Raw genomic sequence first — 27394 nt, 5'->3', positions numbered from 1 at the left:
TGGCAGGACTTGTGACGCTGTGGACTATCCACGCTGACGCAGTTCCCCAAGAACTGCAGCCCGTGGGAAGCTCTCACATTGGAGAAGATCCTGGAGGACAGTCACAAATCCTTCGTGAGATGGACCCACGATGGAGCAGGGGAAGTGCAAGGAGTCCCGCCCCTGAAGAAGAAGGATAGGCAGAGACAATGTGTGATGAGTTGACGGCAGCCACCATTCCCCGTCCGATTGCACCGCTGCGGGGAAGGAGATAGAGAAATGGGGAGTGAAGTTAAGCCCAGGAGAAGGGAGAAGGATTTGGGGAGGAAGGCTTTTTAAGATTTAGCTTTTATTTCTTATTACCCTACTCTAATTCGATTTGCGATAAATTAAACTAATTTCCTCAAGTCGAGTCTGGTTTTCCCATGACAGTAACTGGTGAGTGATCTCTCTCTGCCCTTATTTCGACCCACGAACCTTTCCTTGTGCTCTCTCTTCCCTGTCCATCTGAGGAGGGGAGTGACAGAGCGCCCGGGCAAAGCCAGCCCACGACACAGCAGCGCAAACTGCACAGACAGCGAGCCCCGGGTCACAGGACCACAGTGCCATCTATTGATGGTATTTCCTTTCACGGAGAGCATTGAAATCAGAAGCCCCAAATGGATTTTGATACCTTTTCATTTTCTCCATCTTAAAACTCTTAAATCTTAAATTTATCCCTGCAGCTGAGGAGGAATACAGTATACACGCTCTTGTTTACCATTGCAACACATATCAAAGTACTAAAGTTTCATCAAGCTTCATGATGTATAAAGCATACAAAAACATATTTTTCAGAAACTTTCAAAGAGAAACAGATTGTTTTAGCAGCAAATGTGTGAGGCACCACAGGGTGAACTGTGCCAAATAAGATTCCTGAATTGAAAATGCACTCAATTTTACCCCCATAGCACTAGACTACCATATGTTGGCTCAAGCCAACCATAATTTCCTAGGTTCTTTGGAAAACTCCTTGCCAGATTTACCTGTTTCTATATAATTTTCACTGACCATTGAAAGGGAATACGTTTAGCTTATCCATTTGGCACTTCAAGACATAAAAGCAAAGATACTTGGAAAAGAAGGTAGTTAGTCTTCATAGTACAGTCTTCTGAGGGAACTCCTTGAAGTATGGTAGAAGGATCTTTGGAAATTTTATATAACACAGTGAAGTTCTTTGATATACCTGCAGCTTTTACACATGAAACCTGGAAAATAGGCACAGCAATTCAAAAACCTCTTTGATGGAATCGGATTATGTCTGATTAAATTACAGTCACAGACATACCATATTACCTGACTGTGAAAACAGCTGTAATAATGGTTCTGCAAACCATAATAAATTATGTTTAAAGTTATTTGACTACACATAAGATTTACATTTTTCATCCAGATTGAAGTCTCCATTTTAGGTTAAAGAAAAGATGACAAACTCAATAGTTTTATTCAAATTCAGTGTATCAGTTTACATGTGTGAAGTTACTCATATTAATATCTGCAGTTAGGAGTAACTGCAACTAAATTGGTTGGGTTATGTCACTGTGCAACCAGTACAAAGCCATGTAAAGGAGGTGATGGTTATAGTTGTGTTCATATTTTAACTACCAAACTTGTATCAAAAAGGAAAATGAAAAACTAATGCAAACAAACAATTTAAGGTGGTTGTGGAGAAAAATTGGAGTTCATCATGGCCCTGCACTATAAATTTTCAAGTGTTGGACTTGATTATATTTTATCTACAATGTGCAAGATTATTATATTTTAAATATTACTACTTTGCCATCCTGGGTGTGAACAGATTGTGCAGAAAGTCAGACCTCAGATCTTCCCTGAGAAGATCTTAATATCTAAGCAGAAATAATTTTTTTTAATAATCTGTGTTCACTGTGGGTGCTTGGGAATGGTCCTAGATCAATCAGCAGACTTCCTTATGGTCATCTGTCAGAAGACTTGCTTCCAGTCAACTTGTCAGGAAAAAATAAAGGAAAACAAAAGAGAAAAACACACAGAGATTATGTAAATGACATAAATCAACCTATGGATGTATTCTCTGAAGAGAGTCAGCATGCATGTGCACCAATACAGTCCTGCATCAAGGGCTGTAAAGAAACTAACCAGAAGTTAAGACAGTGTCTTGTGAGTATAATCAGTCTTCACCATGGAGGCAGAACACCAGTGAGTCCTACAGAGACGTCTAGAAAAAAAATAAAATCAAAAGTGATAGTGTACATAGTGGAGAACTGATTGCAAAGAGCACATAATACTCTGTGGTGGCTCTGAAGACAACAGATGAAATTCAAAGTAGAAAAAGTAAGGTGGTGCAGTTTGGGGGTTAAAAAATCAGCTCTACCTTTTCATGTAGAATAATATGCTCTGAACTGACCTACTACATGGAAACATGATCTTTATGTTATGGTACCATGAAAAAAAATTATCAGCAGTAGTTAAAAAAGGATGACTGTAAAGGGTACATAGAAGAGCAACAAGGACAATCAGTTATATAATGGCTCTCATATAAGTAAATATCTGAATAGATTAGGACTCTTAAAATACAGGACAAATTCATGAAGCTGTTGAGAGCTCTTTAACACAGAGGTAACTGACATTTCTAGCCAGACAACTGAAGGGATCTCAGACTGCTGGATGTTAGCAGGTGCTCTCTGGAGCTGCTTGACAAATGATTGTGCTCTTCCTTCTAGCAATTTTTGCTACAGCTTATATTCAAAATGGGTAGTTAGGTTGCATGGACTTTTGTTCTGCCTGAGTACAGCTACTCTTCCGTTAGATTTAAAATGAGAAAGTGAATTTAATTAAGCAATTCCCCATTTTTCTGTTCCTGCTCTTCCATAAATATTTCTGCAAGTGGACTTGCAATTGACGTAAAAAAAATCTCAAGGAGTTTATTTGCAAATTCTTAGGCCACAATTCACTGACAATACAAATATTAGCATTTCGTGAGTTCACTGTTATTCTTCCTGTTACATGTTAAGTATTCTGTAGCAGTAGAACAGGTTGTGTATCTCAATAATTCTTAAACACTTCCTCACTGCTCTCAGGAACCCAGTAATAAAAATTATGTCCCTGTAACTGCACAACTGCCGCAGGAAATGGAAGTAAAGAAAACTACCTAAAATGATGGTTGCTGAGTTTCCAAACAAATTTACAACAGATTTGTTTTGCAAAGGCTCTGGTGCTGAATAATTTGAAATGAAAAACATGTTTGGTCCATCCATGTGTATTTGCAGAAAAAGTGAAAACTGTGCAAGTTGAAAAAACCTACCTTTTCATGGAGTCATTTAGACTGGAACTGCTAGGGTCTCCTAGTTAAGCGTCCAGGCCTAAGCCAGTTGACCCAGCTCCTAAAGGCAATAGAGAGGCAGCCTAAAATTAGTATTACAGGCAAGTGTAAAGAATCACCTTTAGGAATTGCCTGTTGAAGAAAATCCCAGTCTTCAAATCCCATGAGTATAAAATAGTTGCATTCACAACTAACAACAGCTATAATATAGCCACATAACATTGCTTTTCAAAACTAACTACTTGGTGCTGATGGGTGCTGATGGGACTAAGGCAAACCCTGGAGACATGGTGTAGGGAATAAATTTCCAACTTTAAGAGGACTGTTAAAATAATGTTTGGGGTCCTTGAGGGAAAACACAGATTCTTTGCTGAATGGAGCTTTTGAACAACAACCAACTGGAAGCAGGTGAAAAGATTGAACTGTGCATTCTTCTGATCAGCCCAAGAAGCTGGCAGCTGATGAAAGAGGAGCACACTGTGACATTTTAAGTGTGGGTTCACCTTACAGACCTACATCTAAGGAAAAATAGGAGGAAAGACAAGCATGTTAAACAGACTACTGCAGTCACTGTGAGACTTCATTCATATTTATTATTACAATTCTTTTCAGGAAAAGGCAACTATTGCTGGGACTTATTTGCTGATGGGCAACTGAGGTACAGAGGGAGAAATTCAGCAGAAGAAGCCACTCAGTGAGCTAGGAGCAGAACTCAGAACTTAAAAGAAAAGCATGAAGGTACCCTCCTGTAAGCCTCTACTTTCCAATGCTGGGGAAAAAGAGATTTTTAGGGGACATCTTGGAATTCTTATTGACACATGAAAAAAGAAATTCCTAGCAATGCACAATTATTGCAATTAAGATTTATATGTTTGAAATTAGTCAGGTTTTCTTCTTTTAGGTTTGAAGAACCAGGAAATACATGGAATAAAATCAGTTTATAAAGGCACTTTCTGAGATTAATTACACCCATTGTGAGACCCTGAATGAGCCCCCGTAAAAGACAGATTATTCCAAAATTCCTCTTTGATACTTCATATGAGAAAAAAATGGTAGTCATTTGGGAAACAGCAGACAGGGGCGTGAAAATTTATCAAAGGCAGGATATCTACTTAAGAAACTGGCTTGTAAAAGAGATGGAACTATTCAGGGTCAAACAAAGGGGGAAAATCTCAGGATTTAGAGGCAGACTAGTCCAACAGTTACTCCACCAAAGTATTTGGAAATGCTGCATGTAACTATGGATAAAGTAATAGATGAAGTTTTCACATGAGCTATACTCATCATGGCTGCACTCTGGAAATCTACATCTCTGTTCTCCATATGTGAAGTGTAGAAAACACTTTTTTCCCCTCTTTTGTCATGTAGACACTGAACCCTCCAAGTCAGGTAGGTTTTTGTACAGTGCTTTGCATTGTGGATCTGGTCACTGTCAATGGAAATCAGCTCTTTCCTTTTTGTTTTTTAATGACCTATATTATCAATAGTGCAGAATAGCTTCTCCCTTTCTTACTGCAACTTGGATTTTTTTTCCTGAACACCAAAATACGTTTCTGAACTGAAGTCTTTTCTTTTCACAAAGTTCTATTATCCTTTTCTCTTTATCTCTGTTACTGCAGGGAGTACAATAAAGTGAGTTTTTTTCTTAACTACATATATCAGATTGCACTCCATCTCATCATCCAGGTCATTCATAAAGACACTAAACAGTCTTGTCCCTCCTATTGATCACTGAGGGGTGTCACTCTGCCAGCTGGACTCTGTACTGCTGATCAACACTCTCTGAGCCCAGCAATCCAGCCAATATTCCACTCACCTTATTATCCACTAACCAAGGCCATATTTCTCCAATCTTGTTAAAAGGAGATGAGGAGACTATTAGAAGTTCTTTCAAAGCCCTTGCCAAAGTGTACAATTTCATCTGCTCCTGCTTTTTCTATTGAGGTGGAATTCTCATCAGAAGGTAATTAGACTGGTCAGGTGTGCTGTGCTCTTGATAAATACACGTTGGTTATTCCAAATCACCTTCTTGGTCTTTGTATACTTGGCAATGGCTTCCAGGAGGATCTGTTCCATTGCATTCCTGGGGGCAGTGGCAAGGCTGACTTGCCCTTAGTTTGCTTGGTTTTCCTACCTCTCCTGTTCTGGCTAATAATCACCTGACAGAACAACTTTATTGGTGAGAACTGAGGCAAAAAAAAGCACCACTGTCTGCTTCATTCTTTTCCATGTTCCTTGACAATAGCTCCCCTGTTTCACTGAGCAGAAGGCTCATAGTCTTCTTAACCTTCCTTTTGCTGTCAAGGTACATGAAGAAACTTTTGCTGTTGTTCACTTCACTTCTAGTTTCACTCCCAAATGACCTTTAGCTTTTCTAACTCCATCCTTGCACACTTTAGAGATGTTTCTATATTGTCCCCAGGTAGTCCATTCCTGCTTCCACTTTCTGTAGGCTTCCTTTTTGCAGTTGACACAGTCAGGAGTCTTTTCCTTATCCCTGCTGGCCTGTGCTCGATTTTCTGCTGAGGGAATGCACTCACCTTGTGCTTGGAGGAGGTTGTCTTTGAAGATCAACCAGCTCCCCTGGGTTCTCCTTTGCCCGCCAGAGCAGATTCCCCTGGACCTGACCAATAACCGTGGTTTGCTCTCCTGAAGTTCAAGTTTGTGACTCCATTTCTTTTTGCCCCTCCATATTAGTGACTGAAAACTTGTTTCCTCCAAGGCTTATTCTTTTCTGAAATTTCAGTTACTCGGCCTGAATCAAATTAAATGAGGACATTCAGAAGACTTAAAATTCAGATCAATCAAAGTTTTTTGCTAATTCTCTTTGGGTAATGTAAGCACCTAATTTTGCTTTTTCATCTTAAAAAAAATGCTTGGAATCTTCTGACTCTTTCATTGTCTATACTTCCTCTAGGAACAATACGTATTATTCAAGGAAATAGTCTTCCTGCTGGGGATCATGCCAGTTGTTCCAAAAGCCATCTAAGCATGTTACCATACTCATCTTTGACAGCAATTAATTACTGCCTTTCTATCAGCATTTCTAAAAGCTAAGTGCCTTAAAATAATCTTTTTTGTAATTTTGTGTGACTCTCTGTCTTAACTCATTATAGATAACACATTTACATAATCCTCACAGAAGGAGTTTATGATACACAGCATAATGCTTCTTTCTGCTACTTTGACTTTAAATTTGACAAGTGACTTCAAGTCTGTAGCCTGAACTGTACCCATGACGAAGAAAGATGGTCTACTGTACTTGTATTACTTCAAGGCTCATGCAGGGATTAAGAAATCCTAGGAATGCCAGCTGGAGCAGTTCATAAGACATAAAGAAAAGCCTGTTTCTGGGAAAGACAACCACAAGCCTAAACAAATGGCATTTATGTCTTCACCTCTCCTTGAGGCTCCCATTTGTAAGACAAACCTTAATGTGCTATCAAATTATTTATTGGCATTTGCTAAGTCAGATATTAACTATTACATTCCTGCCAGGCACTATCTTTACTTAGCTGAAATGACACCTCAAATTTTAGTTGCGTATCTGAGTTAAAAGTAACAGCTTCAAAGACTCAGTAAAAACATGAGAAGATTAAAAATGTATGTGGAAAAATTTCTCAAAACAGCAGACTCTTCATAAGTTCAAAATTAATCTGTAGTGGAAAGAAATAGAAACCAAAACACAGTACAAATACATGCAGTTGATTAAAAAGCAAGACTGCTTCATTTTCAATTGTAAAGCATTAAGAGGAAAATACTTTCTGTCAGAATTATCAGACACATATTCCTCCCTGGATTTAGTATTAGTTATAATGAGCAAGTATATTAATATTTCTCACATTACTGACATAAAGGAAGCATTCCTTTTTTCCCCCCAGAAAAGTTTCTGGTGCTTTAACTGTTCAAGGGACAAAGATTTTTTTCAAAAAACATTAACTTTTTCTAATTTCTTATCACAAATTACTTGTTTCTGCAACCAGAAATTTTCTGTGTATATGTATTTCCCGCAGTCCCTCTACCAAGAGGATTCATGAATGTGCTCAGCCTCACAGCAGCTCAGAGCTATTGAGGCCGTTCCAGATCACCAGTGCAGTGCTGCAGGAACACCAGTACGAGATATGACCAATTTAAAGAGAAGCTAGGAGAGTTATGTAACTTGCATTGAAGTGCAAGCAAGACCAAAGAACAATGCTGTTTACCAAAAGGACCTTTGGATTTAAATGACAAGTATCTAATGAACAAAAAGGAAATAATGAAATCAAGAAGTGGAGCAAAAAAAGAAAAAGGCCTCAATGTATGCAAATAAAGCAAGTGAGGGTGTGTAGTTTCTAGGCTCTGCTTTGGGTTTTGTTGGCTAACAAGAACCAAGTTGAAGGAAAAGTGAAGAACTGCCTTGAAGGGACAGCAGTTAATGACATGACAAGTTGCCCCCAGGTGAAATCCTGATGGTATTGGAAGAAAGAAAAGAAACTTCAGAAGATCTATCTTTCATCTGAGACAAATGGTAAGATAGATGGATGTGGTAAAGCAGGGGAAATGGGAAAAATAATCAATCACAATGAAGTAGCAGAAAAGTCTCTTCCCTGTGAAAAGTTTCTCCTTTGAATAGCTAAAGACTTAAAACAGGTCATGTCAATACAGTCACCTTGAAATAGACTGAGGGTTGATATTGTTACCATCCATATATGTTGCTTGGAAATTACCAGTAGCATGGTATAAAGCATAGATTTACAGAATCACAGAATATTCTGAGTTGAAAGGGACCCACAAGGATTCTCGAGTCCAGTTCTTAAGTGATAGGCCCATCCAGGGGATCAAACCCGTGACCTTGTAATTATTGGCACCAAGTTTTAACCAACTGAGCAGTATGTCGAAGTAGTATGTCTTGTACTGGAACAGAACAATGAAGTGATATGTAGAGCAAGAGTCCATTAGCCAAAAGATTTTCCAAAATGAGTATATAGAATTCTTTTAATTCTTTCTCATTTCTACTGGGTGCTTGGCTATAGCATATGAGAAGCCATTTAATGATGGAGAAATCTAAACCCATTTCACATCTGGTATTTTTTAAGAGAATCTGCAATGATAGGTGGAATGCTAACAAATGGAATACACAGGTGAAAGCTGCAGACTCTGTCTCAAAGAAAAGAAAGAAAGAAAGAGAAAGAAAGAAAGAAAGAAAGAAAGAAAGAAAGAAAGAAAGAAAGAAAGAAAGAAAGAAAGAAAGAAAGAAAGAAAGAAAGAAAGAAAGAAAGAAAGAAAGAAAGAAAGAAAGAAAAAGAAAAAGAAAGAAAGAGAAACTAGATCCTCTAACAGCAGGCAGCAGGATAATTTGGGTTATGAATAAGATGGAAGCACTCCCAAGTGTCTTCTTTATTATCTTGCAGATGAGCTGTAAAATACACACAACTAGACCCTGGGTTTATTATAAAAACAGCAGTCTGTCAGGCAGGATCTGCTATGAAGAACTGTGAAATACTGAAGCGTGGTAACACATTCAGAATGCAGTGATGCCACGGTCCCAGCTCAGGCCTTTTTCCCCCCTTAAAGCGGCGGAGGGTCAATGACACTGAAATACTTGCCGCTTTGAAAAGTTCACTCTTATTCGATTCTTTGGATTAACGCTTTGTTCCATTCTTAATTTCCCACCACTCAACACCTCCCCCTCAGCGGCGGGCCCAGTCTGGCCCTCGGAGCTCGGCGGTGCTCAGTCCCGCTCCCCCCCACCAAAGGCCGCGCCGCCACCGCAGCCTCCCCCGGCGGGCGGGGCTGGGCCGGGTCGGGGACTCGGAGCCGCCTGCGCAGGGGCCGCCCCTTGCCCCGCCGCTCGCCCCGCCGCGGTAAGGAAAGGAGCGGGAAGCGGCCGCGGCCGGGCCGGGTCGGGCGGTGCGGAGTTGCGGGGTGGGGAGAGCGGGGCGGCTGGGCCGGGGCCGCGCTGTGCGGAGCGCGGGTGGTGGTGGCGACAGGGCCGGGCCGTGCGGGCCGACGGGAGGCCGCGGGAGGGAGGGATCGCCGCTACCAGGGCGGGAGGGCGGACATGGAGGCACAGGATCAGCGGGCAGGACTGGCTGTGTGGAAGCGGAAAGGGGCGCCCGGAGGCGAGCCGGGCCGCGGCCGAGGCCTTGGTGCTTCCTCAGCGCGCCTGTCCCGGTGCTGCCATGGGGTGGGATGGGGGTAAGGCGCTGCCATGGGATGGAATAGGGGAGGGCGCTGCCATGGGATGGGATGGGATGGGATGGGATGGGATGGGATGGGATGGGATGGGATGGGATGGGGGTAAGGTGCTGCCATGGGATGGGGTAAGGCGCTGCCATGGGATGGGATGGGGGTAAGGCGCTGCCATGGGATGGGATAAGATAAGGTGCTGCCATGGGATGAGGTGGGGATAAGGAGCTGCAATGGGATGGGACAGGGGACGGCGCTGCTGGTGGTGCCCTGCGACTCCAGCCCCGCCGGGACGGTAGGACACAGCCATCAGCCCCCGAGGCCTTGCACCAAGCCTGACAGAGCTCAAGAAGCATTTGGACAATGCTCTCAGACACATGATGGGATTGTTGGGGATGTCCTGCTAAGAGCTGGACTTGATGATCCTAGTAGACCCTTTCCAACTCAGTATATTCTGTGATTTTGTGACCCTTGGAGCCTGTTCCCCCTTTCAGCTGCCTGGTCGGCCTTACTGCCTGTGCCAGCTGACAGTGCCCACTTTTGTGTCAGCTTTCCTGAATTTCCTTAGCACATTTATGACCTTTGCACTACCAGCTATGCTAAAACTCCCATGACTCTTTGTATTGTTCATACTGTTTGCCGTGGAAGTAAGCTTTCTCCTTTGCTTCTCTGTTTCTGCCATCCCACAGACTGTTAGAACATGATAATTAATTTCCATCAGAGGAGAACAGTCCGCAGTGTTGTGATAGAGGCTGGATACTGCCACAGATAGCAAATGCAAGGTGGGATATGTCTATCTCCTATACAGTCATTGTGGAGGTAGCAGCCTAACTCCAGGTTAACCACAGCACGTGGGATTGCTTGTTGGGCAGCAGCACTGGTAGACAAAGAACAAGCCACAGTTACTGCAGAAGTAAAGATGATTGGAGGTGTGGGTCTGTAGGAAAGCAGGAAGTCTTTGCCCATTCTGCTCACGGGAGTTCAGCCTCCCCTGTCTCTTTTCTGTGGGGAAATGAAAAGTTGATGAAAGATCAGGAAGTGTTTGTAGGAGATTCCGAAAAAACTATAGCACTAAGCAAGGATACTTCAAATTATATTCAACTCTTCTGTTCTCACTGTAAGGAATGTTCTATTTTCAAATTTAGCTTCTTTTTTTTTTTTTCTTCAGTTAAAGCCATGGCACTGAAACAGGTTTCCAGCAACAAATGCTTTGAGGGTTTCCAGAAGGTGTTTGAACATGACAGGTAAACACCACTAAAGCAACCTAGATGTTTAGGATGGGGCTAAACATAGCCTGTCCTTGCTGTCAGTGTTTTCAGTCTGCAAAAAAATAGCATGTTTTCACTCATATCTATATTTCAGTAAGAAATAATGTCTTCTGCTGCTTTGGCTCTGTTCTTGTATTTCTGTGTTAATGTTTAACATAATCTAGTATACTTAGTGCTGCAGATCTGAGATGGGAAGCCAATATTTTTACTTTTGAAAGCCAGTGTTTTCACCTTTGAAACCCAGCATTTTTACCTTTGAAAATGAAGTGCCATTACTTTGGGTTGTCCTGTTTGCAACAAAACTGTGTGCACAAAGTTCCATTCACTCTGCTAGATAGTTCACTTCAGTGCACTCTGAAAAGTGCTGTGAGCAAGCACAGTACTAGTAGATAGATTGCAAGACATAGTAGATAGTTCTTAAGTAGAAATTACTTTGTAATTTAGTAGCCAGTGGTCAAGTTAAATATTGCTGGGGTTCAGAATTCAATTTCAAACTGTTTCCAGTTAGCAGCACTGTGAAGATGTTATTTATTTATTTATAAGTTTCTGTTTTAAGTATATTCTGTACGAGGTAGGAAAGTTAGCTGTTGCCAATTCAAGAATCTGAGGCTGACTTTATAACTGGCTTTTCAGTTCATTTACCTTAATTGTTACAGTTCACTGTAAAAATCTCTTTTTGAATGAAATCCATCGATTTAACTTTCTTTTTGAATGTTAGCGACCTTATTAATTAAGTGGTGGTGATAAAAAGGAGTCTTTTATTAATACAGTGCAGAGCTAAAATGCAAAATGAAATTTGGAATCTACTTGCCTCCAAAAGCAGAAACTGGAAAGTGTCCTGTGCTGTATTGGCTCTCAGGTAAGTAACATGAATTTTAGTAACTTAAAAAAGTTAAACATGTTTAAGGTACCGAACTACAGTTACTGAAAGCCTAATGTAGAGGTACTATAGTGGCAGCTCTTGAATTCTACAAAGGATTGTTTTCTGGAAGAAGCATTTACTTTGAACATATTGTGGTAAATTAAGTTGCAGCCAGCCTCGGGAGTAGCCTACCAGGTTGTGTTCTAAAATGCTCAGTGTTCAAAATGTTCTACCCTTTTGTTCTAAAAATGTTCATACTTTTTGTTCTAAAACATAGACATTTAAAGGTTCTCCTGAAAGGCCTTCCCATTGGGAGACCTCCTGCTTCCCTTTGTTTATGACAGACTGCTCCAGCTAACAGGGTAGGGAGGTGAAATAAAGCCTGTAGAAGTCAGCACATTTTTGCTGTGGACTCCACCTTATTGTGAGTGCTATTTTGCAAGGAGCAGCTGGTGAACTTGAAAAGAGAGGTGCTGTTAACTGCCTTAGTGCAAGCACATCTAAGGTGAGGTAAACCTGTGAGATCGGAAGGGGCCAGGGGCTGAACAGAGTTATGTGACAGGAGTGAAGTTGTTTCATTCACGGCATAGTTTCTTCATCTTTCCAGCTCCTGCAGCTTCCTATCCAGCTACTGTCTTGCTGGATGTAATGCAAGCTGGGATGAAACTATAAAGACATGTGCTCCCAGTTGTCCTGGCTTTGTTCCTCCATCATATTTCTGCCATCTCCCACAGAGCTGGGTCTCTGCCCAAAACTGCATAAATAATGTTAAGGCCTTGCTTTCAAAATGGTCAGATTTATGTTGATGATGTCTCCAAGATGAATTAATTAAATATTTTTTTTCCCTTATTGTTGAAGATGAAAAGCAGAAACTCTTTTCTGTAATTTTAGGAATTGTTTTATTTGGGCTTATGTTTAGAAAGCTGGAGACTTGATTGTTAGTGTGGGGGATATGCTTCTTGTTATGTAATCATTTCACAAAATATCTAGTAGATCTGATGTGAAGAATGACAGCAGACTGGGTAAATGTGTTTATCCTTGAAGTTAGAAACATCAAAATTGTCTAAAGAGCTCTGAGCCATGCAGCACATTTATTTTTTTGCGTGTAAACAGACTATTGTGAGTTGGAAGGGACCCACAAGGATCATCGAGTCTAACTGTTAAATCAATGGCCCAGGTAGGGGATTGAACCCATGACCTTGGCATTATTACAACCAAGTTTTAACCAACTGAGCTAATCTCAGGGTGATGCTGTCTCGGCTAGATATCCATCAAATCCATCAAATTAGGTTATTTGTAAACTTATCCTCAGAGAAAACTAGAATCGTTAATCCCTATCCAATTGCACAATGAAGAAAAATTGAAATATTGTTTATTTGTAGTTGGACTTCATTTGGGCCTGCTGCAGTACAAAAGGCATGGATTGCTGTTGATTTAATCCAGAGTGCTTATGGGCCCTTATCCTGTCTAAATATGTGGAATTTGTCAGACCAAGTGTGTAATTCCGTAATGCAAACAGCTGAAATGGTGGTAGACAGAAAAACAGTTGCAGGTTTAGGTGTCAGAAGTAAAGCATGTCAACTTTGGCAACAGTGTCTGTGGCCAATGGATTTAAATACATGCTACTTGAGGGCACTATAAGCTCCATGAGTAGGGGCTTGAGGGGATACAGAGTACACACAGATCTGGTTTTGATCACATGTTTGTGTTACTTGATGTGACATGCAACCGTGTCTGTTTCTGTGGAGTGTTAAGTATTGTTGAACCCAGTGGATAGAGTTTTCCTTTTCTGTCAAGAAAGGTTTTGAAAGGTTTTGAAACTAGTATGCTGTAAGTGATGGATTACCAATGATATTTTTATTTCTCTAGGATTAACATGCACAGAGCAGAATTTCATAACAAAAGCTGGTTTTCAGCAAGCTGCAGCTGAACATGGCATTATTGTGGTCGCGCCAGACACAAGCCCACGTAAGTTCTAGCAAGAAACATAGCAGTCATTACACTGAAGTGCACTGTCTCTGTCCTCAGACAATGGAGGGCTGCAGTTTGCTATGAAGTGTGTTGCCCACCTGAGTCAGAATGTGGCCTCACCTCTGTATCTTGCACTATGCACTGGATTATACTGTGTTTGTTCTTAATAATGTGGTTATGAGGGTTCGACATTTGAAACTCTCCTACAGTTGTGGCAGTAGAACAAAGGGGCCATTGAGTTCAGCATGAATGAGGAGAAGGAGTGAAACAAGAATCATGTGTTATTAATTCTTGCTGACACTTTTTGGCTTGTTGAGAGTCTATAAAACCTGCAGAACTGTGTTGTGACACAAAGTTGCAATGCTTGCTCTTTATTGTATTCTGTCTTATAAAGCAAATTAAATACATATCTTCAGAGGATTACAGTACTTGGAAAAGCGAACTAGAAACCCTCCCTTCCCTGAATTAATTTTTTTTTAACATTGTGCTGTTATTTTTATAAGGCTGAGTATGGAAAACCTGAAAATGGTGGATCTGTAGTTATTGGAAATACAGCCATTTGGGGATTCAGATTTATATTTCATATTTGTTGGATTCTGCTAAAGTCTCATGACTGCTGTATGCAAAGGTGGCAGCCTTCCACTGTTTTCCAAGGTTAATGGGTCAGATTTGAATAGGGGCAATATGGAAATGAATTGATGTTTTTCCAGTAAAATATTTTTCGCATCTAGGTTTTGAAGTTGTGTCAGGTCAAAGAACATAAATACATGTTTCTTGTGAAGAGGGAGGTGAAAGAGCTAAACTTGTGTATGAATGAACTTTACACATCATTGTTGCTATTTGCTGCAGGCTAGAGATGGGCTGGTAACCTTTGCATTATTGGCATTGGATGATTACACTGGAACTTGTTTTTGGTGTTATCTGTATGAGTTGTCTCTGTCCATGTGTAACTGCACTTGCATATTCATTTCTGTGTCCCTTTTCTTTTAAATCCCTCTTGGCAGCTTCTCTCTTGCCTTTTAGTCAAATAACTGATAAGGATTGGTCTGATATTTAGAAAAATTTCAGAATGTGTTACATATTTAAATTTTATCTCAGAGACCCCAAGTGTTCTTAAGTCTCCTTGAGCTGTCTGGAGAAACAAGTGAAAAGCAATTCAAATGTAATCATGAATTAAGAGATCTGAGCACATGCAGTGAAAATGCTCACAGATGCTTTTTAATTAATCTATATGAGAATTACCTTCCAGGAGCTAGGAGATAATGTATCTGGATGGGGAAAAAGACTGCACGAAATCATGAAATACCCGTCATTACAGACCCTCTGTCAGGCCTTGGTAGACTTTACTTTTCCTTCTTTGAAAGGGTTTGCTTTTCCAGACAGGTATGCTGAGCAATATTATGCAGATTCCTTTTCAAATTTCTTTTTTTCAAAGCTTTATTTAATTTTTTTTAGCATAATGAGTGTTGCTTTTATTGCCTGGCAGGACTTTCTGAGTTTTTGTCTGTCTCTGAGGTACCAAAGATAGACTTTATATCCAACATGTTGTGTAAGCGCCCCCAGTCCCTGTGACTGCTGGACTGTTAGGTTACAAAATCACTCAGTGTTCAGGGGCATATCACAAGAGCAAAGTCAACTTTGATCCTTGTACAAATCTGATTTCACACTGTGACAGGGTGGCAGTATCCCTGCACAAATTATGAGGCACTGTCAAATTACATAGAGGTTTGCAGTGTAATCTGACAGTGGTAAAAGCCCATGTAATTTTGGATTGCAGAAACTAGGAACATTTTGGAGCAAGGGAGGCCGTTATTTCCTATCACATATACCTTGAAATATTACATTCTATTCTGCAAACCAGGCTGGTAAATCACAAACTAATCAAAGGGAGGACTGGATGGGATGTATTAAGGACACATCTGCAAATTTAGTTTGAAAGTGTAGCCTTGGAAATAGGATACAACCCTGCAGTTATTCAAAGAAACAATTGAAGTTTCATGGCGAGTTATAGGTGGGAGCAATGAAATGAATTGCAGAAAAGATATAGACTTAAGGAACAGTAAGTGTTATTGTTCTGTAGAATCTTAGGAAGGGAGGTTAGTAGACATTATTTAAAGCACATGCACTGGCATGGAGACACCATTTGGTGATACATGGTTCCATCATTCTTCAGGAAAGGAAGTTTTGTTCACTTTCTGTTTCTCACAGGGTTTCTTGTACTTCATGGGATGAGGTCTTATAACTGAAATAAGCTGATAGTACCAATTAACAAATTACAACTTTTGATTTAAGTCCCTGGTTAAACTGGACAAAGCTTTACAGCAGGAATTTAAGGATAGATCTGTATGTTATTTATGAAGAGATAATGAAACAATTTAGAAGTTGGATATATCTGCAGGTATTATGTAAGTGACATTTCGAAAGTCTTGGAATAACACTTGAAAACACTGTACTAATAGATGAAAATCTAAATTATTTTACATTTGGAGGGGTAAAGATATGATTAAGCATCTTGTGTCCCGAGTCTCTGACTTGTATGGCAGGTTCTCCAGTTCTGAACATCATGTAATGGGAAGACAGTAACTGTAGAAAGAATTTTCATGCTAGGTGGCTGCAATATTGAAGGAGAAGAAGAAAGCTGGGATTTTGGCACTGGTGCTGGATTTTATGTGGATGCCACTGAAGATCCTTGGAAAACAAACTATAGGATGTATTCCTACGTAAAGGATGAGGTAACTTTGCTGCTGGATTCTCCTGTTGATGTTGGGTGAGATAAAGGAATATGGTTCAGTCATAGTCTTTGTTCCTAGCACCAAAGCTTGCTTAAGGTGATTTGATAGCCTGTGGGTGCTTTGGCATTTTCTTGCTTTCCTCTGTTATAAAAAGAATGTATTATTTCTTTTTTAATCTTCATTGTTTCAGTGATTGGAGTTATCCAATCCTCACCAAACAGATACTGTTGTAGAACTGAGGAGGGAGAGAACCACAGCACAGAGATGATAACATCTGGCAGGGCTTGAGCAGGAAATCCTTGAGCCTGCTTTCCTGCTGGAGATTCCACAGGGTTGGCCTGTGCTTATGATCTTAATTTCTTACCTGTGCATTGTCTGCTCTTGTAAAATCCCTGCTGTGCTGCTTCTGAAACAACCCACTGCATTTCACTGCACCAGTACTTCATCTGTATTGCCTGTTTCCACTGCTTTCCCTGTCTTGGTGGGGATGGGGAGGTGGTTTTAACTGGGTGTAAAAGGAGGTCCTTGGTTGTTATTAGAAAGATGAATGTCCAGTTTACTCTTAAGTGGTTTGTGTGGTCTGCATTAAACCCAAAGTTAATGGGAATTCAGGGAACAAATAATCTCACAAAAACAATTTGTCATTCTGGTGACTTACAGGAGGACATACATAGTTATATCTCTATTAAGAAGTAAGACTATGTCTATGAGGAAATTCCCACATCTTGTGTTACAGGTTACGATAGATTTCTATAGAGATAATTTGAGTTCCTTGTATTTGGTTGAATTGTTTCCTTTTGATTTTATAGTCCCAGTCAGATTGTGTTCAGGCCATGATCACAAATGTCAGGCTAGAACAGAGATGTGGCATTAAAACGCATTAATTGGTTGGTTGGTTGCTTAGTTTGTTAGTTGTGTACTTTTTTCTTAAATGTACTCAGGTTGCTTTAAGATTTTTATTGCACTTTTATTTTTTTTACAGCTACCTAAACTAATAAATGCCAATTTTGCAACTGACCCTGAAAGGATGTCAATTTTTGGTCATTCCATGGGAGGTCATGGAGCTCTTATTCTTGCTCTGAAGAATCCTGGAAAGTACAAAGTAAGATAACAGTATAGCTTATATAAGCTATAATAATGCTTATATAGATTTCTTTAGATGTGACAGAAGAAAACATAATTCTGAGTTCTGTTACAGCATTAAATGTATAAATACTTTCATTGTAGTAAACAGTTCATTGTTACATAGCCTTTTTCTTTCATGCTTTCTTTCTGAGCAGTCTGTATCAGCATTTGCTCCTATCTGCAACCCAATTCAGTGTCAGTGGGGGAAGAAAGCGCTTGGTGGATATCTGGGACCAGATGCAAGCAAGTGGGAGGTATGTGTTGCAATGCAGTTCTTTAGTAGCACATGAACAAGTGATCTGTAAATATATTGCAACAGCAGTCTGGAACAAAACTCTGGGCTTCCTGAGCTGGTGCTGTTGCTTTGCTACACCCCTAAGCATGAGAAAGCATTGTATGTTTCTGGTGGGTATGACTGGCTGTTGCCTGATGGTGCTTATAAATATCTATTGAAATAGAGGTCTCTCATCAAAGGAACCACATGCCTCTTTATGAAGACTTTAAAACCTGGGCTAAGAGGAATTATGAGCAGTTGATTTATGATCAGGTGATTTTTGTAGTGGTCTGGAAAGAGAGTTTGCCTGCTGTAAAATGTTCAGAGACTGATGAGCCTCATGGCATCTTCAGGGGCAGCTGGAAGAGGTGACCAGGTACTCAGATTTCCTTGTAAATAAGCACCAGCTGCAGTTAAATCCCTTGAAAATTGGATTAAAGTATCTGTTAGGAAGACATCTAGGTCTGACTGAAACACTACAGAAAAGGAGAGTGTTGGCTGCTTTCATAATAATAGAATAGTTTGTATACTTAGAAATCACTGGTTAAACTTGCTTAGACTTCATGTAATGAATTTGTTGTGAAAAAAACAAAACCAAACAAACAGAACAACCCCCAAAACAAAATTTGTTTTCTGTTGCCTTAACTTGTTTTGGAGCTTATCTGCAAACCCAGTCCAGTAGATCAACAGCAGTCATCAGGAACAGGCTTAGATCTGCCTTTGGCACAGATATACAACTCTGATCTCTGTATTTTGGCTTAAAATTGCCATGTAAGTATGTGCAGGATCACTTTATACCATGGCCACAGTGCTTGGCTGAGCCCATTGTAGTGTCATTTCTGGATCTGGTGGCATCCTGCAAGGATAGCTCCAATGCCTTGGTGGAAGACTTTGGATTTTGCTGTCTCTTGGTGACTGATCTTTTACACAGCCTTAGACACTTCACTGTCTTTTTGAATGAATTTTTCATTTTGAGCATGAACATAACTCCACAAGGAAACATGCTCCCCATTCACAATTACATTTTAATACATGTATGATTAGAGTCTTTAATTTATGCTGTGTGCCATTTTTGTTTCTCAGTTATAACAAGTTTTCTTGGTGAAATTATCATGGTAACCTTCAGCTTAAATGCCTTCCCCTGAGCATAGTTGTGTTACACCAATGTTTTGACTTTTAGGTGATGAAATATTTACATTGAGATAGCAAGTTGCTTCAACAGGAAGAACAAGAGTGTGAATTGGTGCTGATTATATTGCTGTTTTTCAATTCTCCTGAGCTGGTAGATGTTCTGTTTGGTCAAACTGCCAACTTGGGAATTAAGTAGATCATACAATTTCCCCTTTTTAATCATGGATATTAATTTTCAATTGCCTGGAATTTCTGTGGGTTTTTTTGCTCTTCCAAAGTTTATTTTGGTGTCCTGATCAGTGCTGCCCAGCACTCAATCTGTGCCATTGTTTTCTTGCAGTCAGCAAACCGGACCCAGTCAAATGTGTGTAACTGGATGTAGCTTCTCCTTTATTTCTGCAGGCATATGATGCTACTCAGCTTGTGAAGGCCTACGCAGGCCCTCGCCTCGACATCTTGATTGATCAGGGCAAGGATGACCAGTTCCTATCTGCGGGACAGCTACTGCCTGATAACTTCATTGCTGCCTGCACAGAACAGAAGATCCCAGTAGTCTTCAGACTGCAGCAGGCAAGTTGCTTCTGCAGCCCTTGATTGTTGAGGTCTTGCTTTGTGATTTTTGGATCAGGAGCATGCAGTGAAGTGAGTGTCTCGTTAACGAGTGTGCTCTCCCTTTGGTCCCTGGCCAAGGAGGAGGAGGGTGAGAAGAGATACTTTCCATCATATTGGCCCTTAAGGGCTGCAATATCCACACAATTGAGCTGCACTTCACCACTAAGTGCCATAACAATTACAGCTTGGACAGGCCAATCCCTTTGTGGTGACTCGAGTTGCCAGTGCTTGGCTGAAGCCATGGCATTAATCATTTTTAATACATACCACAGTCACGGTACAAGCAAAGTGACAGATGGCCTTTTGCTGGATCCCTTGTCTGTGCTGGGGACATTGTGCTTAAAGTAAAGCTTCGTGATGGTTTAGTTTGCATGTGTTTGTGTAAATCAGGAAAGGGTGGAACTGATTGAAAACTTAGAATCACTTAAGGACCTGGGTGGAAGGATTGCTCTTTCCCATAGTGCAGTGACCCAGAACAAATGTCCTGAGAGCAGCGGAGTCTTTGTAAGCCACTGACAACTTCCAGCCAGACACAATGAGGGGCCCAGCTGTGGAGAGTGAAGGATTGTCCTCTCTGATTTATCATAAACCCTGCCCCTAGAATTAGTGCTGATGAAGGGAACTAGTTCAGGGGTTGACATACTACGTTAGCAGTAGGGATGGAGCAGCAATTCAGACCTGGGCTGTGTTCTCCTTATGCCCTAGGTTTTACCAGTAGGACAGTGCCAGTGAGGGGACCTGTTCTGTTGGGTTGTGTCTTGCTCTGGAGCTGACACTTGCTGTTACCCCTCTCTAGCTTACAGGTCCACATTTGGGCAGGGTAAGGTACTTGCTGTTTGTTTAGCTTCCTGGTGTTCATATATATTTAACCTGTTTGATATCCTTTACCATTTTTTGATATAATCCAGGTATTTCTTAAAACAGAGCAAACCAGGTGAATTTCCTATAAGAGAGCCTAGCATGATTTCTTTATCACAAGCCTTATGTTGTTTGCTGATTCCTCTGTTGTTGTTCTTTCCTAGGGTTATGATCACAGCTATTTTTTCATTGCTACATTTATTAAGGATCACATCAAACACCATGCAAAATACCTCAGTGCCTGAACCATTTGGATGTGAGTGTTGCCTGTCCAAAATGAATCAAGGATAGAGATGAACTAAACAAAAATCATTTGCTGAAGTAATGTTTGTAAAATGGAACTCTTGATTGCACTGCTAAGAAAAATAAAAGTCCCACTTAAGTCAATGTGTGTGCTTTGACTAAGTATTTGGAATGTTCTTCCATATTTGTAAAACTCTCTCAACACCATAAAGGTGTCTGCTGCATTCTGAGTGAAAATGTAATTCAGCAGATGAGCCAGTTTCAGACTAGGAGTGTGGGGATGGATGTGGGAACTCAAGACAGTTTCTAGTGGAACTATGCACAGACCATTAATAACAACAGTGCATCCCTTCAGCTAATTAATTACTAGGATTCCCCTCATCCCTTAATGGAGAAGGATGTCATTAGTGGCACAACTAAGCAAGCTACTTAATTAATCTGAAGGGGTAGGTGTATTTTCCTTGGCCTGTCCAAATACATTCCACGGACAAAGTCTGATGGAGAATAGAGGGAGAAGCTTTCTGTAGATCAAACAAATGATCTATAGTATTTCATGGATGATATTTAAAAGAAAAGACCTCTTAAAAACCTTGTGAAGGAAGCAGTCTGTAGTAAAGGAGTGTTATTTTCTCCCCTTTCCTCTGACTATTACTGCTTTGGAATGGCTTATGCTGTGTTTCTTAAGATTTAACAAGTGAGAGGAAACTGCTGAATAGATGTGAAAAAAGCAATTCCTGTCTAGATGACCTAATATCTCATTGTTGAAAGTGAGTGAGCTTATTGTACAAAAGATGGCAGAATTAAGCCTGACAGTTGTAGATCTGAAATAGTTCCCAATGCTATAATTCTGCGAGCTATCTTGGACAAGGACACAGATTGTTCCAGTGGACTGTTTATTGTATGTTCAAGTAATCACTTGTAAACTCTGCTTTCTCATGGTTTAGTTGGACCTGAATCACTGCTCAAACTTTGACTCACTCTTGCCAGAAGAAATGGTAGCGTAGATGTAGGATCAGTTGCCTTGTCTAAGCAGTGCTGAATGCTCTCTGTGTGTCTGGTCCCTGCTAGAGTCGAGGCTATACAGGGAGGCTGATGCTGGGAACTTACATTTCTGTGCTGGTGACATGCTTAAATTATGTAATGACTTTTATCAGTCTTGCATCTACTTATTTGTGAGGTGAACACTGAAGGCTGGCAATGTGCAACTGTGTGCCGTGCAAGAGTCCTCCAAAAGGGGATTATTGAAGAGAGATCCTCTCCTTCCCAAATCCACTACCAACCATGGAAACAATATAGCTGTAAAGTCACCTAGTTAAGGTGAAAACATCTCATTAGAGAAATAAGAATCTAGCAGAATCTGTACTTGGGAGACTTCAGAAAGACTCTATGCTGGGACCTACCTACAAGCAGTAGTACCTACTACTTGTTTCTGCAGACAGGGGTGGGTGTTCCTGCATTATTGCTTGGTTTCAGTACAATAAAGGAATTGTCAAATTTTGTTTCCTAAAGCAAAAGTCTGCAGGACAATCTGCAGTTCAGGAGAAGGGCAAGGAGGAGAAAAAGCTGCCCTATCAGAGAAGTGGAAGCAGTAAAATGAACAACTCTTATACATCAATGTGAACAGCAGCAAACTGAAGGAGGAGTCCTCCCCCCTCCGTGAGCCCAGCCGATCACCCAGCCCTGGAAGCAGACAGCACATAATTCACTATCATGAAAGGACTGGCAAGAGACCTTAACAGAAGCAGCAAAGGTGCAGGAAGGGCAGTTGCAGTTACCCACCAGTTACCAGCTGGATCCTATTCCTACTTTAGCTGCAAAATTCCTTTATTTGAATCACATCATCACCTTTTCATCCTCAAACCCCTAATGCCAAGTGTTAAGCTCTCGAACCACCATCTCTCTTACAGGAAACCATCAATCACAGGTTTAAAGTCATTAAAGGCTTTCTGCAAATAATATAGTTTAATTGTAACTACAGTAAAGATTTTTTATATACATTATGTTCACTGCGCAGGATATTATAGATTTGCCATGCATGTTTTATTGCACATATAAATATTGTACAAAGATTCATGAAGATTCTCCTTTTAGCCATACATGTTAAGCCTGCATAAAAAAAGCTGTTATTACAAAATATTTAGAGCTATTTATTTACAGCCAACTTCAAGCAAATACTGAAAGACACTATCAGGAGAAAAACAAAATTTTAATTATGAAAAAACAAGATTTGTCAAAATAATAATTACAAAGCTTCATGTTGCCATATATACATTGTAAAAAAATACTCAGGAAACCTGCATTTTATTCCTCAAGATGCAGAAATCAATATTCCTATTTTTATACTCAATCCTTGAATGCTTTTAAAATTTGATAAACTCTGACTTGAAAACTTAATTTTCTTTACATTGCTCTTGCTTTTTGACAAAACAGATATTTGTGCAGCTCTGTAAAATATTAAAATACATTTTCATTTAGTGTTAAAGTGCACAGTACATTTTAAAGGAAACTAAGCTAGCTGCCAATCAAAATTACAATTTAAGTCAATGTTCCCTCTATAAAATAAATGCTTTTGCTTTGGTTGAAGTAACTGGATATTCCATGCACACTGTATGTCTCATTGTCTGCGAGTCCACTTTCCTCCTAACATGTTGCTGTCACTACACACCAATCAGCACAATGGCAATTTGTGGTATCAAAGCACGCGTGGTCTGCATTCGAATACCTTGTGAGCCATTAAAAATCTGCCATTGGAACACTGCTGGGTTTGAATGCAGTGTCTGTCAACATGCATGTAACTGCTGAGATATGTGGTAGTGACGAGTGTGCATCATTCTTCCCATAAGTCTTTACCCAATAGTTTTCTGCACATGCTCCTGCTTAAATGTTTAGTCCTCCCACCACATTGCCTTTTTTTTGCCACTCTGCATTTCAAACTACTGCTTGTGTTCTTCCAGCCAGCTCACCTTTCACAACATGCATCTTCCCCATCCTGCTTGCCCAAGTCCCATCACTGGCTTCACCTAAGAATGAAAAATGGATGTTCCAGATACTGTGAGAATTGCTGTGCTGGAACTTCTTGATCTAAAATGCACGATGTCTTAGTAACAAATTATGCTTTTAAAAGTTTCTTCAAAAAATATAAAGTGGAGAAAAAGAGAAGAACCTTATTTCCTATTGCTGACGTGGGATTAGAGGTCTGATCCTGCAAACATGCACTACAGAGCATTGTGCTTAGTTCTGTGAAGACTTAAGGAGAAGCTCTGTACCCAGCAGGTTAGATCTGGGCTATCCTCTTTGAGACTGCCTTTGGCAATTTTAGTAATTTTACCTCCTCTTAAAGGAATCACTGAAGAAAGCAAATTATTTTTTTGGCTACCAGGTGATTCTTGTGAACTGTCTTGTGCTATTTTTTATTATTTGTTCTGTAGTGCTGTAGTTTTTAAAAGAAATCAAGTTACAGTGCAAAAATATATTTCAAGACACATGATCCTAATGCACATCATTCATTTTGTTGTGGCAAAAGTTAAATGTCTTGTGCATAGTAGAATAAGCAATCAAAAATATTTGTTCACATTTATTTTTCAAGTTTACATATTTCCCTTTGTTTTTGTTTGTTTTTAAACATCTATATACAAATAAAATGGGTGTGCTCTCAGTTTCAGCCAATTCAGTGAAGTGAAGGGAGAAGTGCTACTGGAATGTAGGAAACTCAATGGAATGCAGACAATTTTTTACCAATGTTCCACAGATTCAAGAAATAAAGAATGCCATTCCAGCTAGCTGTTCTTTTAATAAAAGCACCTATTTTGTTTGCTTTTTTTATCATACATATTAGAAAATACAATTTACGAAGATCTAGAGCTACTGCACACCAAGTAGAATAAAAAATAACTAAGTATTTATATTAAAATAAAGTGTTTAACCACAAAAAAAGCAGTAATAAAATACAGTTTCCTAATTTACATTTTGCATCCAAAGGATGAATAACAACTCACTAATAAATAATATTTATATAAATATTTTATGTCTGGATATTTTTAAAAGGCAATAGCCTGAAGCAACTGCAGACAAACCTAACGCGGTAGCAGTCTGATCTACTCTCCCTTCTCCCTCCCCCAAGTGATTACAGTGATTCTTAGTTTAATAATATGAAGGTATCTTGCTGCAAGACAGCTGTGTACTCCACACATTTTTAAGTGGCAGAGAGGTGGTTGTTTTAGTAAGTACTGTACAAAGTGAGCTATAAAAGCAGTGAAGCATCAACTTCCTCTAGAAAATGTTTGTGTTTAGTTTCTGCGCTGTAGTTCGACTCATATGTACAGTTTGAAACAGTTCTAACATCAAAAGTGTAAGAATACTCTTGGAGTATTGGGTTTATCTCAATGCAGTTTGAAAAGACAGGCAGTTTTTTGATTCTTTCATGGCACAGTGGAGCTGGTAACAGCAGTGAGAGTAGTTTCAAGTGAATAAAGCTTGTTTCACTGTGGTTACATCTAGCAATGCTTGAACTGTTATGCTCACTTTTACCAAGCCCTTTTCTTCTAGGATGTGATGTGGTAGGCAAAGCTTCTCCTAGAAAAAAAACAAAGGAGTAAAGATTAGGATACTCAATACTCACTGCAAAAGCTTGCTTTACACGATCACATTTGGAAGACAAAGCCCAACAAGCAGGAATAATTTCCTATTTTTAGTTAAAAGAACTTCCTGTGATTTTGACAGAAAGTCTCTGATTTTGCTCTCATTACACCTATGAGTTAGTGAGAGATCTGTTAACATTCTGGGCCTTAGAAACCAGCCCATTCTGCAGTCATTACAGCATGTAAACACAGTAACTAAGAGCAAGGGCCAGCAAGCACACACTGAATTTTCACCTACAAAGCAAGACAACATGGCATTTACCTTGTTACTACATATGTGTGAGTCTGGGGACAGCAGGCTCGTTTTGTCAAAACATGTTATGGTACTGGGGTCTAGACAGGTAGGGCTTGGTCTCAAGAGATGCACCTTGAAAACTATGCACCAGCATTTACAGGAAAGTGTGTGCAATGTTGTGCATTCCATAGACGAAGTGTTTCCTTCCAAGAAATAGCACCTTATTTGAAATATCCAGGAATCAACTTTATTCACCATAAGGACACAGCAGTTCTGGACAGAATGAAACCTACTAGCTGTCCACAGAGGCTGTTACACCAGATGACAATCAAGCAGGAAAACCTGTATCTTCTACAGGGAACAAGACACTCACCAGTGAACAATTAAGAAAAAACCTTGCTTAGAGAGCCAGCCTTATGTCCTGACTGGCCCTCTCTTTAAAAAGAAGTTTTTCTTATGTAATTGGGTATTCTTGGTAATGAAATCAATGAAATTATGAAATCAGGCAGCAGGTTTATAATAAATAAATGAAAAGGCTAGACTACATCACATAAACCATAATTGCAACCATGAGACCCATTGCCACAACATGGAAGCCAAAAGCATAAGTGGAATGACAAAAGTACACACAGAGAGAAAAACCCAAACAATGCTATTAAACACAAACATGTGGAAACTGTCTGGCTCAACTGCATGTCAGATTGCTTTAAGCTTGAAAAAGCACTATCTACAGGATCTTCTGTTCCTTCCCTATGCATCTGTACATGACCATCAACAGACCCGGGATACCACTTCTTTGGAAAGAGAGTTGTTTTGATATTCTCACTATTGACTATCTAAACCTATTCAATAAAATTTTAGCTTTTAAAATTACTTATGCATTTAAGAATCTATTTTAATTAATTGCCTGTCTTCTACTGAATATTCTTGCTTCTGTAATGTTAAATAAGAGCCTCTTATTTTATCTTCATACAATTTGTGTCCTTTTCCCACACTTCCTCACACTGATTATTTCTTCAATTTAAACATCATTAATCTCTTCAACCTCTCTTCTCATGACATTTTTTTCAAGCTCTAGTCCCTTCTCTGACTCCTATGGACTCTTAAACCTAAATACAATACTCAAAATTACTGAACTGGTACACACAAGTACAATTAATACAGTTTCTATTATGTTATGCACCTAGGTTTAATTGTTTTTATCTGCTTCCACTGTTCAGTCCTTGCTCAGGAAATCTCCTCCAGTGGGCCATCAGAAAAGTACCAGCACTAAACAGCTGTTCCCCTGCTTCTGATGTTTATGACTTGCTTTCGTCAATTAATATTATTTCCTTTATGCATAACCAACATTTAGCTTGCTCAATTTTTTGTGAAATTCTTCACATCCCACTCCAGCCTCAAAGGGACTAAAAATGCAAAACTTACCTATTAACTACAGAACCGAAAAATGAGAGCCAAACTTCCTTCAAAATCCTGGCCCCTGATACTGGTAACTGTAATATACCTATATTTCGTTTACATTTTACATTTACCACTTGTTTGAATATGTATTATTTTATATTGGAGAGATTATTTTCTGACCCAAGAAACAAACAACTTCAAACAGATAATGTTCAAGGAGCTTGGCTGAGTAGGTCTGCAGAAGATGGACAACACACATTTCCCCATAAGGAAGCTGCTCTAACACTGGGGATCTCCTAATGCTGGGTGTCCACTTCCATTGAGTTTGTGGACTCTGAGACACTGTGACCACAGGATTGTGGCAAACGTCTCCTCTCCCATCGGTCACCTTGCCTCTCTCTGCCGCAGCTGGTTGCTCAGTCAGCACCAGGAGATCACATTTCCATTCCAAACCTGCCCTAAACTGCTCGTTTAAGCTAAGACACTGAGTTCTGCAGTTCATTCTTGTTTGTTCTTCTGACTCAAATACTGATCTGCAAGCTGTCAGAGATGGTTCTCCCC

General features: G+C 39.9%; 2 protein-coding genes across 11 annotated transcripts in view; one reads left to right on the top strand and one right to left on the bottom strand.

The window, feature by feature from the left end:
* The first annotated feature begins 9055 nt into the window (after positions 1 to 9055).
* Positions 9056 to 20704, top strand: ESD (esterase D). Of its 6 annotated transcripts, none has more exons than XM_071551092.1 (10): positions 9074 to 9159; positions 10174 to 10266; positions 10653 to 10728; positions 11523 to 11611; positions 13484 to 13582; positions 16193 to 16317; positions 17300 to 17419; positions 17598 to 17696; positions 19250 to 19417; positions 20482 to 20704. In XM_071551092.1, the coding sequence occupies exons 2-10, from the start codon at positions 10260 to 10262 to the stop codon at positions 20560 to 20562; spliced, it is 864 nt and encodes a 287-aa protein (XP_071407193.1). In that variant the 5' UTR covers positions 9074 to 9159; positions 10174 to 10259; the 3' UTR covers positions 20563 to 20704. The 6 variants fall into 6 exon arrangements, with proteins under 6 accessions (XP_071407229.1, XP_071407193.1, XP_071407203.1 ...); XM_071551102.1 differs by lacking the exon at positions 9074 to 9159 and adding an exon at positions 9176 to 9205; XM_071551108.1 differs by lacking the exon at positions 9074 to 9159 and adding an exon at positions 9199 to 9220.
* A 1795-nt stretch (positions 20705 to 22499) lies between these two features.
* The window catches only part of LRCH1 (leucine rich repeats and calponin homology domain containing 1), a 119123-nt gene continuing 114228 nt past the window's right edge, over positions 22500 to 27394 (bottom strand). For 3 of the 5 annotated variants that reach the window (XR_011697374.1, XR_011697376.1, XR_011697375.1), the window contains one exon: positions 25046 to 25132. Coding sequence is in view for 2 of the 5 variants with exons in the window: in XM_071551068.1 (XP_071407169.1) it covers positions 25019 to 25132 (114 nt within the window). In the remaining 3 variants the exon portion in view is untranslated. Of the gene's footprint in view, positions 25133 to 27394 lie in introns of all 5 variants that reach the window. The other 2 variants (XM_071551068.1, XM_071551081.1) reach the window with 1 other exon arrangement.

The sequence above is a fragment of the Pithys albifrons genome, chromosome 1 (genome assembly GCF_047495875.1).
Source record: "Pithys albifrons albifrons isolate INPA30051 chromosome 1, PitAlb_v1, whole genome shotgun sequence".
NCBI lineage: Eukaryota > Metazoa > Chordata > Aves > Passeriformes > Thamnophilidae > Pithys > Pithys albifrons.
The sequence above is the reverse complement of the archived record's forward strand: the minus strand, read 5'-3'. Positions and strand labels throughout refer to the sequence as shown.